General features: G+C 49.0%; 1 protein-coding gene across 1 annotated transcript in view; it reads right to left on the reverse strand.

The window, feature by feature from the left end:
• The window catches only part of lamp1a (lysosomal associated membrane protein 1a), a 38920-nt gene extending 27084 nt beyond the window's left edge, over positions 1–11836 (reverse strand). The window contains exon 1 of the mRNA XM_060833336.1: positions 11631–11836. Coding sequence (XP_060689319.1) covers positions 11631–11679 — 49 coding nt within the window. The 5' untranslated portion in view covers positions 11680–11836. The remainder of the gene's footprint in view (positions 1–11630) is intronic.
• Positions 11837–13375: the final 1539 nt, after the last annotated feature.

The following is a 13375-nucleotide window of genomic DNA, read 5'->3' on the forward strand; positions in this document are numbered from 1 at the left end:
TGTAATACTTGATCCCAAGATGAACTTCTGACCTCAGTCACAGAATCATGAAGTCCATCTATTTCTACCTCTAATGTCACAAAATTTCACCAGCCTTAGCAATATTTACTGTAATCTTCATCCTTGCTTTCAATAACCCAAGACTCAATTATTCCAGTACATGCCGCTGATAATAATATTATACTCTTGGTAGACTTGATATCATCCAATAGTGTTGCCACAAATCTTGTTCCCCCATCAGCCCTGCATTCACTGATATACACTGACTCTCAATTAAGCAACTTCTGGATTTTAAAATCCTCATCATGTTTTCAAATACATCCAATGGTCTTGCCCTATCTTAGGTCTTATCTCTCTCAGTTCAGGAATGGAACTATGTGCTCTCATCTAATTCTGGACTTCAGGCACCCCAATTTTAACCAATCAATCTTAGCTGGCTGTGGCTTTTTCTGCTGAGACCTGAGCTCTAGAATTGCTTCCTACCTCGTTTTCTTTCTATAAGCTACACCATGATACCCAATGTCTTGGCCTAATACATTCTGTGGCTCAGTGACATGTTTCATTTTGTTCGTGCAATGCCCCGGGGATGGCTTATTATACGTAAGGGTTTATAAAACTAAGCTGCTGTAGGTAACAGTCAATTAGTCCCCAAGTGGAATTGTACTGTTTGTCAGAATACAACTGCTCAAACTAATGCTCTGCAGTAAATAGTACTTGGAAACAATGAAAAAAAACACTATAAATCAAAAGATATAAAAGTGGGAACAATATAAAAAAGAAAAAGATGAACCAGTGACAAATGCAAGGTTAGTCACAGAAGCTTCCTTGAAGATACTATTTAAAGAGACTGTTCATGTTCCCAAAAGGGAACAAATCATAATTATACTAGGTCTTTAACAGAGGAATCGAAAACAACTTTACAAGGAAGAAAATATTATAAGATTGCCAAGTTTAAGCACCTCATTGTGCAGGACAGGTGCAAAGCAACGGGATTTAGTGAATGCTCAAAACAGTAAGTCCCAGGTAGATGACAACGTTTTCCAAATGTTAATAGTGAAAAGATGATAAGAATCTGAACTGGATGCACAGGTTAGGATGGAGCTCTGGATGAAGTTAAACAGGTAGGATGGTTAAAGACAGATTCTAATACTGTGCAAGGATTTGAAATTCAATTACTTAAGAATACTATACCATTGGCAGTTAGAGAAGTAGAACGCTATAATATAGGCAGAGTTTGAATGGCTCCAACTCATGTAGGACTGAGTTCAGGAGATTAAGGAGAATAGAAAAATACACTATGGGTAACAAAAACATGGATATGTATTGCAGTTAAAAGGAGGACTATGTTACTACAGGAGATAAAAGCAAGCAGGCTTTGCTTACACAAGATCAATAATTCACGGAAGAGTTGCCACAGGCAGCAAAGTAGCTCAGTGGTTCGCACTGCTGCATCGTAGGACAGGGAGCTGGGTTCGATTCCAGCCTCGGGCAACTTCTCTATGGAGTTTGCACAGCCTCCCCATGTCTGCATGGGTTTCCTCTGGGTGCTCCAGTTTCCTCTCTCAATCCAAAGATGTGCAGGTTAGGTGAATTGGCCATGTTAAATTGCCCATAGTGTCCAGGGATGTGTTGGTTAGGTGCATCAGTCAGGGGTAAAAGAGTAAGGGGGAATGATTTGGATGGGATACTCTTCGGAGTGTAGGTGTGGACTTGTTGAGCCGAACTGCCTATTTACACACTGTCGGGATTCTATATATAAAAGAAATTAGCTCTGCATAGAGTAACCAGACAAATGTAGTGGAATAAGCATCCAAGCAGATGCTGAGCAGGATAGCTTTAATCTTTCCAGTACTTGACTGGAGAAATTTATGTCAAAAGTGTGGTGCTGAAAAAGCATAGTAGGTCAGGCAGCATCCAAAGAGCAGGAGAGTCAACAGTTCGGGCATAACTCCTACATCAGGAATGGGTTAACATTTCTGAAGAAGGGCTTAGGTCCAAAATGTCGACTCTCCTGATCGTCAAATGCTGCCTGACCTGCAGTGCTTTCCTATCACCGCACTTCATGACTCTGATCTCCAGCATCCTCACTTTCTTCCTGGAGAAATTTATGGTGTGATATGTATGCCTGAGCATAATACCAATGACAATTTGACAATATCACACACAGACATTGACAGTGCTAGAGAACAATGTCAGTACGGGTGGGAAGGAGTGACATCCTCCAGCCAGAATGTCCAAAAATGTGGAAAGCAGTTTTGGAAATTTGGCTGCCAAAATGTTTTGAAAACATGAACTCTACAATTAGCACCCCTGCCAAGAAAAGCTGAAAGGTTTCCACTGAAATAAGCAGCAAGTACACCCACAGGATAGCAGAAATAGATTGAATAGGTTAGGGTGGGGGGATTAATAGAAAGATAAAGACAGCAATGTGAAGTTAAGGCCTCAACTAAAGTTGCTTTGATCTCAGCAAATGGTGGAGCAGGGTCAGCTAGCCAAATGGCTTCCTCCTACCACAATTTCTTATTTACCTGTGACATTGACCAACTAAAATTAAAGCACATGTTCAACTAACAAAGATCAGTTTACATTTTCTAGGTACTAAAGGAGGATAGGACACCTTTCCAGTCTTCAAACTAGCAGTTTAGAAGAAAATTTTCACTTCTGTGAATAGCCAATTAACATGAAGGCACTTGAAGGCATCACCATAGGGAAGATGCTCAAGAACTTAAAAACAGCATGAGAAGGGGAGCCATCTGAGAGCTGGTGTAGAACTAGAGATAATCATACTCGAATGAAAAATAAAACATGACAGCACAAGGAAAAAGGAAAGGTCTTGGTCACTTCAAGGAGAAACAACAGGGTGACAACCTGCACAAGAAGGCTGATTTCTGTAAACATGCAAAAGGAAACAAGTTGATCTAATGAGTCTGGGAGATACTGCAAGACGAGCAGCGATCTTGGTAGAACAAGGTAATAATTATACTTTCCGATCTTTAAAGTAAAATTGAGTCTTCCGTTCAGATTAGTTGTGTTTAAAAGGTAATTGTTAAGGCAAAACACCTACTCCATTTAATACTCTTCAACCTACAGGAAGAAAATATAAAAGCAACAATTTAGGACCATCATGGCAAAGCACCTCAGCTTTGTAGAATGCTCCTGCTATACCACATGGAAATTCAAGGACATTAGCAGTGTCCATGGTGACGAAGTGCAAGCCACTCGAAAACTGTTTTGAATCTGGAGCAGTGGCTGGAGTCACTGTGAAGCATCTGCAAGGCTGAGAAATTCATGGACAACATGGACAGCAAGGTGCTCACATCGCAATTAAAGAATGCACAGAGGTGGAATAGGTGACCACCAGACAGAATAAAACCACTTGGCATGTTCCACGTAATATTTTCAGGTTGCGATAAACCGCAGATAACTAAAAGAGTGAAAACCAAATCCGTGGATAATACTGTAGTTAAAATGTTAGGAGTCTATTACAAAAAGGGTGCGATGACAAGACATTCAGAATAAATCTCCCAATTTAGACAAAGTCAACATAAAGTTTGTAAGGTTAAAAGATTAAATGGGAATACCTCTCCGAACATTAATGTAATATTGAAGAGTTAAACTGCACTGAGGATGATCTCATACTACCACTGCACCTGGGTTAACATGTGACTCAGGGTTGTCTTGAGTGGCATGTGATTATGGGGGAGTGGCCAGAGTATCTGTGAGCATGACCAACTGACCTGAATAAAGGAGAAGTATTTGCTTTGTTCAGGGCCTCACTTTGACTCAACATCAAGCACCTGCAAAGAGGGTCTTTAGGGGTCACCTAGCTTGTACAAGCTTTAATAAACGTTAACTGTTTGTACAAGTTGGTGTGTGCAAATTGAATCTCGTGTAAAACCTCTGGAAAAGGTGGATTGAACATGGTAACAGCAGTGGGATTCCAACAAATACAAAGCTTCCAGGTGGACTGAATAAGCGATCATTTATGTGTTGGTTGCGTGAGATGAAAGGGCCCACAAGGTAAGGACTGTGGATTTAAGATCAAGGTTCACCTTGATCTCTCTCTAAGCCCACTACTTTGTAGGTAATGTCATGCTGAGAGTGTTTGATATTTAAATATTTTGACTTTGTTAAAATTCTGGTTCAGAAAATCCTTTTTGGTAACTGATTTGCCTTATTTGAATTAGGATCTCAATTCAATGTGCTTTGTGGGTTATTTAATGGGGCAGATTTTGTTTTCACACTGAAATTGTACAACGTTATGTCCTTTTTAGAATTATCAAACTTGCAACCTTAAAACAAATTAAACGCCTTGAGTCCCTGCTTTGTTTGAAATTCTACACTGCCTGATAAACAGCTCCCTTTCGGAATAGCAGGCGGTGACCAGTGGGGTACCGCAGGGATCAGTGCTGTGACCGGAGCTTTTTACAATATATATTGATATAGAAGATGGTATTAATAGTAGCATTAGCAAGTTTGCTGATGATACAAAGCTGAGTGGTAGGGTGAAATGTGAGGAGGATGTTAGGAGATTACAGGGTGACCTGGACAGGTTAGGCAAGTGGTCAGATGCATGGCAGATGCAGTTTAATGTGGATAAATGTATGGTTATCCCCTTTGGTGGCAAGAACAGGAAGGCAGATTACTACCTAAATGGAGTCAAGTTAGGTAAAGGAGCAGTACAAAGAGATCTGGGTGTTCTTGTACACCAGCCTGCAGGTAGTGAAGAAAGTTAATAGCATGCTGGCCTTCATAACAAGAGGGATTGAGTATAGGAGCAAAAAAGTTCTTCTGCAGCTGTACAGGGCCTGGTGAAACTGCACCTGGAGTACGTGTGCAGTTCTGGCCTCCAAATTTGAGGAAAGACATTCTGGCTCTTGAGGGAGTGCAGTGGAGGTTCACGAGGTCAATTCCTGGAATGGCGGACTACTTTACACGGAAAGACTGGAGCGACTGGGCTTGTATACCCTAGAATTCAGAAGACTGAGAGGGGATCTGATTGAGACGTAAAAGATTCTGGAGGCAGGAAACATGTTTCCGCTGATGGGCGAGTCCCGAACCAGAGGACACAGCTTAACAATAAAGGGTAGGCCATTTAGGGCAGAGATGAGGAGAAACTTCTTCACCCAGAGAGTGGTGGCTGTGTGGAATGCTCTGCCCCAGAAGGCAGTGGATGCCCAGTCTCTGGATTCATTTAAGAAAGAGTTGGATAGAGCTCTCAAGGATAGTGGAATCAAGGGTTATGGAGATAAGGCAGGAACAGGATACTGACTGAGGATGATCAGCCATGGTGGTGCAGGCTTGAAGGGCAGAATGACCTACTCCTGCACCTATTGTCTATTATCTATTGTTTATATAAAAAAAAACTATTGTCAGTGGTCATGCTTCAGCCAGGTGAGAGTACTGTTATATTTTTGCTGCAGTGTTCACAAAAAGCAAGTTTGATGTTTTGTTAAGATTTTTAGAGAATGTTAGAACTGGAGACTGAGCTGTTTCAGTTCTTTCAATTACTGTTGGGACTTTATTGAATTTGCAATATGAAGGGGGCCAAAGAAATCTCTACCAAAGTTGCCACTGCAATTCCGACTGTTTTATTTGTGAAATTTCATTTGGAGTACATATTTTAATTGTGCTAGTATCCTCCATTCGAAGCATCTCCACAAGGATGGAAGTCTCTTCAGTTTTTTGAAGCATTCAACTGCCCATATCCAAGAATTTAGATTTCTCCGTACAGTGACGCAAGGACAGACAGGATCTTGTTTTCAGGTTGGACTTTACTGAAGGAGAGTTTGGATAACTGGCCCGTTTCCACTCAACTTAGACGGGATGGAGTGGTCACTAAGGATTGTGGATTTAAGAACTATACTGGTGAATTTTTTCCCCCTATGTGGTAGGCTTCTGCAAATTCTATTTACTGCATGGACTAGTAATTTTTGATGTTATAATCATTAGATGATGTGTATCAGTAACTTGCTTAAACACTGGCAGTAAGATTCTTACTAAACCTGGCAGTGTCATCAAGGCGGTTATTATGGAATGACAAAAGGGAGGAATGTAATGTTAAAAGATTAATTGGGAATCTCTCTCTGGACGTTAATGTAATATTAAAGAGTTAAATTGCACTAAGTGAACATTCTGGAAGTGGGTGGGGAAGACATTCATGCAAGAATGCGAATGACCCCCATTTCAATTACTCATTTGCTACTACTCCCCCTATCATCAAATTAAGCTACCATTCGATCTCTTCCATCCAGAAATGCTTTCTAGCCATTTCCTAAAGCTAGGTATAATGCACCTGCATTGTCTTGGGGACTCACTGAGTCAGGAAATAGCTTGCATAATGATTCCCCAAGATTAGGGATTTATATTATCTGAGGATGATCTCATTCTACCATTGTACCATGTAACATGTGGTATCATGTGGCTGTGAGGGAGTGGTTCAAGATGGCCTTGAGTGGCATGTGACGATGGGGAAGTGGCCAGAGTATCTATAAGCATAGCCAACTGACCTGTGTATACATTTTTAAAAAAATGTATTTTCCTTGGTTAGGGACTCACTGACTCGACCTCACCATCCTGCGAAGAAGGTCAAAGAGTGTCACCTAGCTTGTCCAAGCTTTAATAAACTAACTTCTTGCAACGGTTGGTGTATGCAAATTGCATCCTGTGTGAAACCTCTGGAAAAGAACCTAACAAGTTATAAAGGAGGAAATCATGTTTGACAAACCTATTAATTTTACTGAGGATATAACCGGTGGATGCAGTATATTAGGATTTTCAGAAAGCCTCTGATAACGTCCCACATAAAGGATTATGACCATTATACAGGCAACACCTCACAAGTAACCTCTGTGCTTGTGAAAGCATGGTATGATGTTACTTATTGAGAAGTCTGCTTACAGTGGGTGACAAATCCACAAATGCCTGACATGCAATTACCAATTGCATACTTAACAGCATCCAGGTCTGTTATTAGTGGATACTCAGTTTATATAAATGACAACTCCACAGAGAAACAACTTTCAGAATGTTCTCACTTTGAAATAAACTAGAAAACGGAGATCAAAAAGGAAAAAAGATTAGAAATTAATCACAGAACAGAAAGCTAAAATGTCCAATTAGTTTACGTTAAATTTGTGTTAAAAGCACAAGAGGAACCAAGGAATGCAGTTGAGTGCAAAGTGGAAGAAAGAAAAGGGCAAGGTATTAACAGTAAACTAAATGAGCCAAATAGTTGACCTGTGATGGTAAATGTTAACAACCAGAAGGCAGGGTGAATGGTGTCCCCAACCCTGCAATAACACCAGATGCTACACACTCAAAGGTACAAATCTAGAACCTACATCCTACTGCTCCACAAAATTAAATCAGTTACTTGGGGGTATCCACACCAAGGCCTGTCCCCAAGTACCATCCCTACGACCTGTCCTACATGCCTATCTTCCTTTCCACCTATCCACTCCACCCTTCTCTTTGACCTATCACCTTCATCCCCACCCCCATTCACCCGCTGTATGCTTTGCTACTTTCTCCCCACCCCCAACCATTTATCTCTCCACTTGCAGGCATCCTGCCTCTATTTTGCCCTAAACATTGATTTTCCTGCTCCTCGGATGCTGCTTGACCTGCGGTGCTTTTCCAGCACTACTCTAATCTAGACTCCAGCTTCCACAGTTCTTGTTTTTACCTGGTATCCAAACCAAGTCTCAGGATTCTTATACTATCCTGAATATGGGGGAAACCCACACACATCACTTGACCTTCCCCCATCCTACTACAAAATCACAATGTAAGAAACCCCCTCTTCATGCGCACACCACTACCCACCCACCCACCACACCCCAAGCACCCACAAACTGCATCAAACTAGTGAGAGCACGAAACCTCCTCTGCCCCTATCAGGAGTGAGCAATCCCCTGGTCCCACACCAGCATTGAGCTATCACCTTTCCCACCCATGGGTGAGTGGATTCACATGCATCATCCCTCCCCAGGTGTGAAATTTCTCTTTCGCTCCATCCTCCAAGATATAAAAGTCCTCACCTCTCCCAAACCCTCCATCACACCCCCTCCAAACCCCACAACCAGACATGGAATCTCTCCCCATTGTCCTCACCTCCCACCAACAATTTCCACCCCAACCGGGTGAGAGTTTTACCCCTTCTCCTACCACTACTCAACATCCCAAGTGAGGGATTCACTTCACCGAACCCAACCATGTGAGAGAAGTCCCCCCTCTCCAACTAACACCCTGACAACAGGGCAAGGGATCTCTGCCTCTCACCACCCCCGGTTCTCCACACTTCCCATGGTACCCTTGTCCCCAGGTGAGGGAACTCAAACTGCTCAAACTCCAAGAAACAGAATCACTTCAGTGCAGGAATCACCTTCCACAATCACCCCTCCCCTCCACCAATATCACCTCTCAAGGGAGAGATGAACTCCTCTTCCTTCCCACCCCCAAAAGGGCTCAGACCTCCTCATTCACCCCAACCCTCCCCCAACCCCAAAAGGGCTCAGACCACCTCATTCACCCCCGCCCTCCCCCCGAACCCAAAAAGGGCTCAGACCTCCTCATTCTCCCCCCCCAACCGACCCCAAAAGGGCTCAGACCTCCTCATTCTCTCACCCCCCGACCCCAAAAGTGCTCAGACCTCCTCATTCTCTCATCCCCCCCCGACCCCAAAAGTGCTCAGACCTCCTCATTCTCTCATCCCCCCCCGACCCCAAAAGTGCTCAGACCTCCTCATTCTCTCATCCCCCCGACCCCAAAAGGGCTCAGACCTCCTCATTCTCTCACCCCCCCGACCCCAAAAGGGCTCAGACCTCCTCATTCTCCCCCCCACCGACCCCAAAAGGGCTCAGACCTCCTCATTCACCCCCACCCTCCCCCTGACCCCAAAAGGGCTCAGACCTCCTCACTCTCCCCCCGGGAGTGACCTTCTCTGTCTCCCCCCCCCCCCCATCCCCGGGAGTGACCTCCTCCCTCTCTCCCCCGCCCCCCCCCCCCCGGAATGACCTCCTCCCTCTCTCCTCTCCCCGGGAATGACCTCCTCCCTCTCTCTCCCCCCCCCCCCCCCCCCCGGGAGTGACCTCCTCTCTCTCGCTCCCTCTTTCCCCCCCGGGAGTGACCTCCCCTCTCCCCTCCACACCCCCCCGGGAGTGACCTCCTCTCTCCCTCTCCCCCTCCCCCCCCCTCGGGAGTGACCTCCTCTCTCCCCCTTCCCCCCCCCCTCGGGAGTGACCTCCTCTCTCCCCCTTCCCCCCCCCCCTCAGGAGTGACCTCCTCTCTCCCCCTTCCCCCCCCCCCTCGGGAGTGACCTCCTCTCTCTCCCCCCCCTGGGGAGTGACCTCCTCTCTCCCCCCCCCTGGGGAGTGACCTCCTCTCTCCCCCCCCCTGGGGAGTGACCTCCTCTCCCCCCCCCCCCGGGAGTGACCTCCTCTTCCCCCCCCCCCCCGGGGAGTGACCTCCTCTCTCTCTTCTCCCCCCCCCCCGGGAGTGACCTCCTCTCTCTCTCTCTCCCCCCCCGGGGAGTGACCTCCTCTCTCTCTCTCTCCCCCCCCGGGGAGTGACCTCCTCTCTCTCTTCTCCCCCCCCCCCGGGGAGTGACCTCCTCTCCCTCTCTCCCCCCCCCGGGAGTGACCTCCTCTCTCTCTTCTCCTCCTCCTCCCCCCCCCCCCCCCGGGGAGTGACCTCCTCTCTCTCTTCTCTCCCCCCCCCCCCCCCGCGGGGAGTGACCTCCTCTCTCTCTCTTCTCCCCCCCCCCCCCCCCCCCCCGGGGAGTGACCTCCTCTCTCTCTTCTCCCCCCCCCCGGGGAGTGACCTCCTCTCCCTCTCTCCCCCCCCCGGGAGTGACCTCCTCTCTCTCTCTCCCCCCCCGGGGAGTGACCTCCTCTCTCTCTCTCCCCCAACCCCGGGAGTGACCTCCTCTCTCTCTTCTCCCCCAACCCCGGGAGTGACCTCCTCTCTCTCTTCTCCCCCAACCCCGGGAGTGACCTCCTCTCTCTCTTCTCCCCCCTCTTCCCCCCCCCCCCCGGGGAGTGACCTCCTCTCTCTCTTCTCCCCCCTCTTCCCCCCCCCCGGGGAGTGACCTCCTCTCTCTCTTCTCCCCCCCCCGGGAGTGACCTCCTCTCTCTCTCTCCCCCCCCGGGGAGTGACCTCCTCTCTCTCTTCTCCCCCCCCCCCGGGGAGTGACCTCCTCTCTCTCTTCTCCCCCCCCCCCGGGGAGTGACCTCCTCTCCCTCTCTCCCCCCCCCGGGAGTGACCTCCTCTCTCTCTTCTCCTCCTCCTCCCCCCCCCCCCCCCCCGGGAGTGACCTCCTCTCTCTCTTCTCTCCCCCCCCCCCCCCCCCGCGGGGAGTGACCTCCTCTCTCTCTCTTCTCCCCCCCCCCCCCCCCCCCCCCCCCGGGGAGTGACCTCCTCTCTCTCTTCTCCCCCCCCCCGGGGAGTGACCTCCTCTCCCTCTCTCCCCCCCCCGGGAGTGACCTCCTCTCTCTCTCTCCCCCCCCGGGGAGTGACCTCCTCTCTCTCTCTCCCCCAACCCCGGGAGTGACCTCCTCTCTCTCTTCTCCCCCAACCCCGGGAGTGACCTCCTCTCTCTCTTCTCCCCCAACCCCGGGAGTGACCTCCTCTCTCTCTTCTCCCCCCTCTTCCCCCCCCCCCCCGGGGAGTGACCTCCTCTCTCTCTTCTCCCCCCTCTTCCCCCCCCCCGGGGAGTGACCTCCTCTCTCTCTTCTCCCCCCCCCGGGAGTGACCTCCTCTCTCTCTCTCCCCCCCCGGGGAGTGACCTCCTCTCTCTCTCTCTCCCCCCCCGGGGAGTGACCTCCTCTCTCTCTCTCTCCCCCCCCGGGGAGTGACCTCCTCTCTCTCTCTCTCCCCCCCCGGGGAGTGACCTCCTCTCTCTCTCTCTCCCCCCCCGGGGAGTGACCTCCTCTCTCTCTCTCTCCCCCCCCGGGGAGTGACCTCCTCTCTCTCTCTCTCCCCCCCCGGGGAGTGACCTCCTCTCTCTCCCCCCCCCGGGGAGTGACCTCCTCTCTCTCCCCCCCCGGGGAGTGACCTCCTCTCTCTCCCCCCCCGGGGAGTGACCTCCTCTCTCTCTCTCTCCCCCCCCGGGGAGTGACCTCCTCTCTCTCTCTCTCCCCCCCCCCCGGGGAGTGACCTCCTCTCTCTCTCTCCCCCAACCCCGGGAGTGACCTCCTCTCTCTCTCTCCCCCAACCCCGGGAGTGACCTCCTCTCTCTCTCTCCCCCCCCCGGGAGTGACCTCCTCTCTCTCTCTCCCCCCCCGGGGAGTGACCTCCTCTCTCTCTCTCCCCCAACCCCGGGAGTGACCTCTCCTCGCTCCAGGTTCTCGATCATTCCAGGCCTCACGTGACGGCCGATCACGTGAACCTCCCTCCCTCCGGGTAACCGTCACACCGCGGGCCTCTTCTCCCTCCTCGGCCTCCTTCCGTCAAGCCCGTCTCCTGTTGCGACGATTGCCCGAGCCGACACCGCGGCTCCCCACCACCGATTCAAAAATCAACCCCCTTTCCCCCCCCCCCCCCCCCCCCCGGGGGCCGCTTGTCAACCCCGCTTCAGAACGATCGAAAGACCGAGGGGGCCCTCCCCGGTCGGGCCCTTTCTTCCTTACCCAGCAGGAGCAGCGGAGCGAAGAGACAGTAGACGACAGCACGGCTCATGATGGCAGTCGGTAAGAGAAGGAAAGGCGGGGGATGAAGATGAAGGTCGGTGCTGTAAAACCGGTGGTTCGGGTCGTGTTTTCGCACGGTCTCTCTCGGTCCGACAGCTCGTCAACCAGCCCCGAGCTCCGGATGCTCATGTGACTGATTGCATCACGCGGGGCGGGGCCACCCCACCCGTCAATCAACCCACAGCCAGCCGCACCCACAACAAGAGGAGGACCTTCAGCCCGTCCGCTCCCCTGCTGACCCCCGCCTGCCGCGAAAGAGACGTTTACCGGGTGCTCCTGGGGGGGGAAAACAAAGCAGTTTAACAAAAAGCTCGGAAATTAATATATTGGAGCTGTGTGCTGAGGAACACAAAAGATTTCACTACCAGAGAGATAAAACTAGGGAGGCTAGGCTGCAGCTGTATAGGGTGCTGGTGAGTGGCAAAAGTGTTGAGCTGGAAAAAAGCACAGTAAGTGGAGCAGCATCAGAGGGGAAGGGGAGTCGATGTTTCAGGTCGGAACCTTTCAGGTTGATTCCCCTTCCCCTCTGATGATACTCCACCTAATCTATTTTTTCCAGCACAACTCTCTATCCACTCTGACTGTCCAGCATCTGCAGTTCTCATGATGTCCTCGGGTGCAGGTGAGGCCTCATCTGAACAGTTTTGGACCCCTTACATGAGAAGGCATGTATTGGCATTGGAGGGCATGCAGAGGTAGCTCACTTGGTTGATTCTAGAATTGAGAGGGTAGGCTTACGAGAAGAGATTGAGTAGACTTGGACTATCTGCATTGGAATTTAGAAGAATGGGGATGGATATTATAAAAGTATAGAAAATTATGAAGGGAGTAGATAGGATAGAAGCAGTGAGACTGTGTTTCCACTGGTGGGTGAAACTAGAACTAGGGGAGGATAACCTCAAAATAAGGGGGAAGCAGAATTACCTCTGAATAAAAATTGCAAGAACTGTAGATGCTATAAATCAGAAACAAAAACAGAAGTAGCTGGGAAAGCTCAGCGGGTCTGGTGGCATCTGTGAAGAGACATCAAAGTTAACATTTCAGTTCTGGTGACCCTTCCTCAGAACGATTAACTTTGATGTCTGTTCACAGATGCTGTCAGACCTGTCGAGCTTTTCCAGCTACTTCTGTTTTTGTTTCAGAGTTAGGATTGAGTTGAGGAGGAACTTCTTCACTTAAAGAGTTGGGAAATTCTCTGCCTAGTGAAGCAGTTGAGGCTACCTCATTGAATGTTTTTAAAGCAAAGATAGATTTTTGAACAGTAAAGGAATTAAGGGTTATGATGAGTGGATGGTGAGTGGAGTCCACAAAAAGATTAGCTATGATCTTATTGAATGGTGGAGCTAGGTAGACAGTCCTGGTTTTATTTACGTTTTTCTGTAAGCCAGACCAGTGTCTATCATTTGCAAGTCTTACTGTACTTTCCTCCTTCATGTTCACCGTGTGTGGTGCTACCACTCTGTTAAATGAGGGAAATTTCAAACGACTTGAGGGAATTGACCATCCGTGAGGTGATAAAATGGGATATCAGCAGCAGCAGAATTGCAGTCAACTGCAATCTGACCTCATTGCCTAATATATTCTCTACTCTACCATCACCATCAAGCTGCGGTACCAACCCTGCTCACAATGAAGAATGCAGGACGACGTGCTAGGAATAGCACAAGGCATTCCAAAAAATGGCG

This window comes from Hemiscyllium ocellatum, chromosome 12 (genome assembly GCF_020745735.1).
Source record: "Hemiscyllium ocellatum isolate sHemOce1 chromosome 12, sHemOce1.pat.X.cur, whole genome shotgun sequence".
Classification (NCBI taxonomy): Eukaryota; Metazoa; Chordata; class Chondrichthyes; order Orectolobiformes; family Hemiscylliidae; genus Hemiscyllium; species Hemiscyllium ocellatum.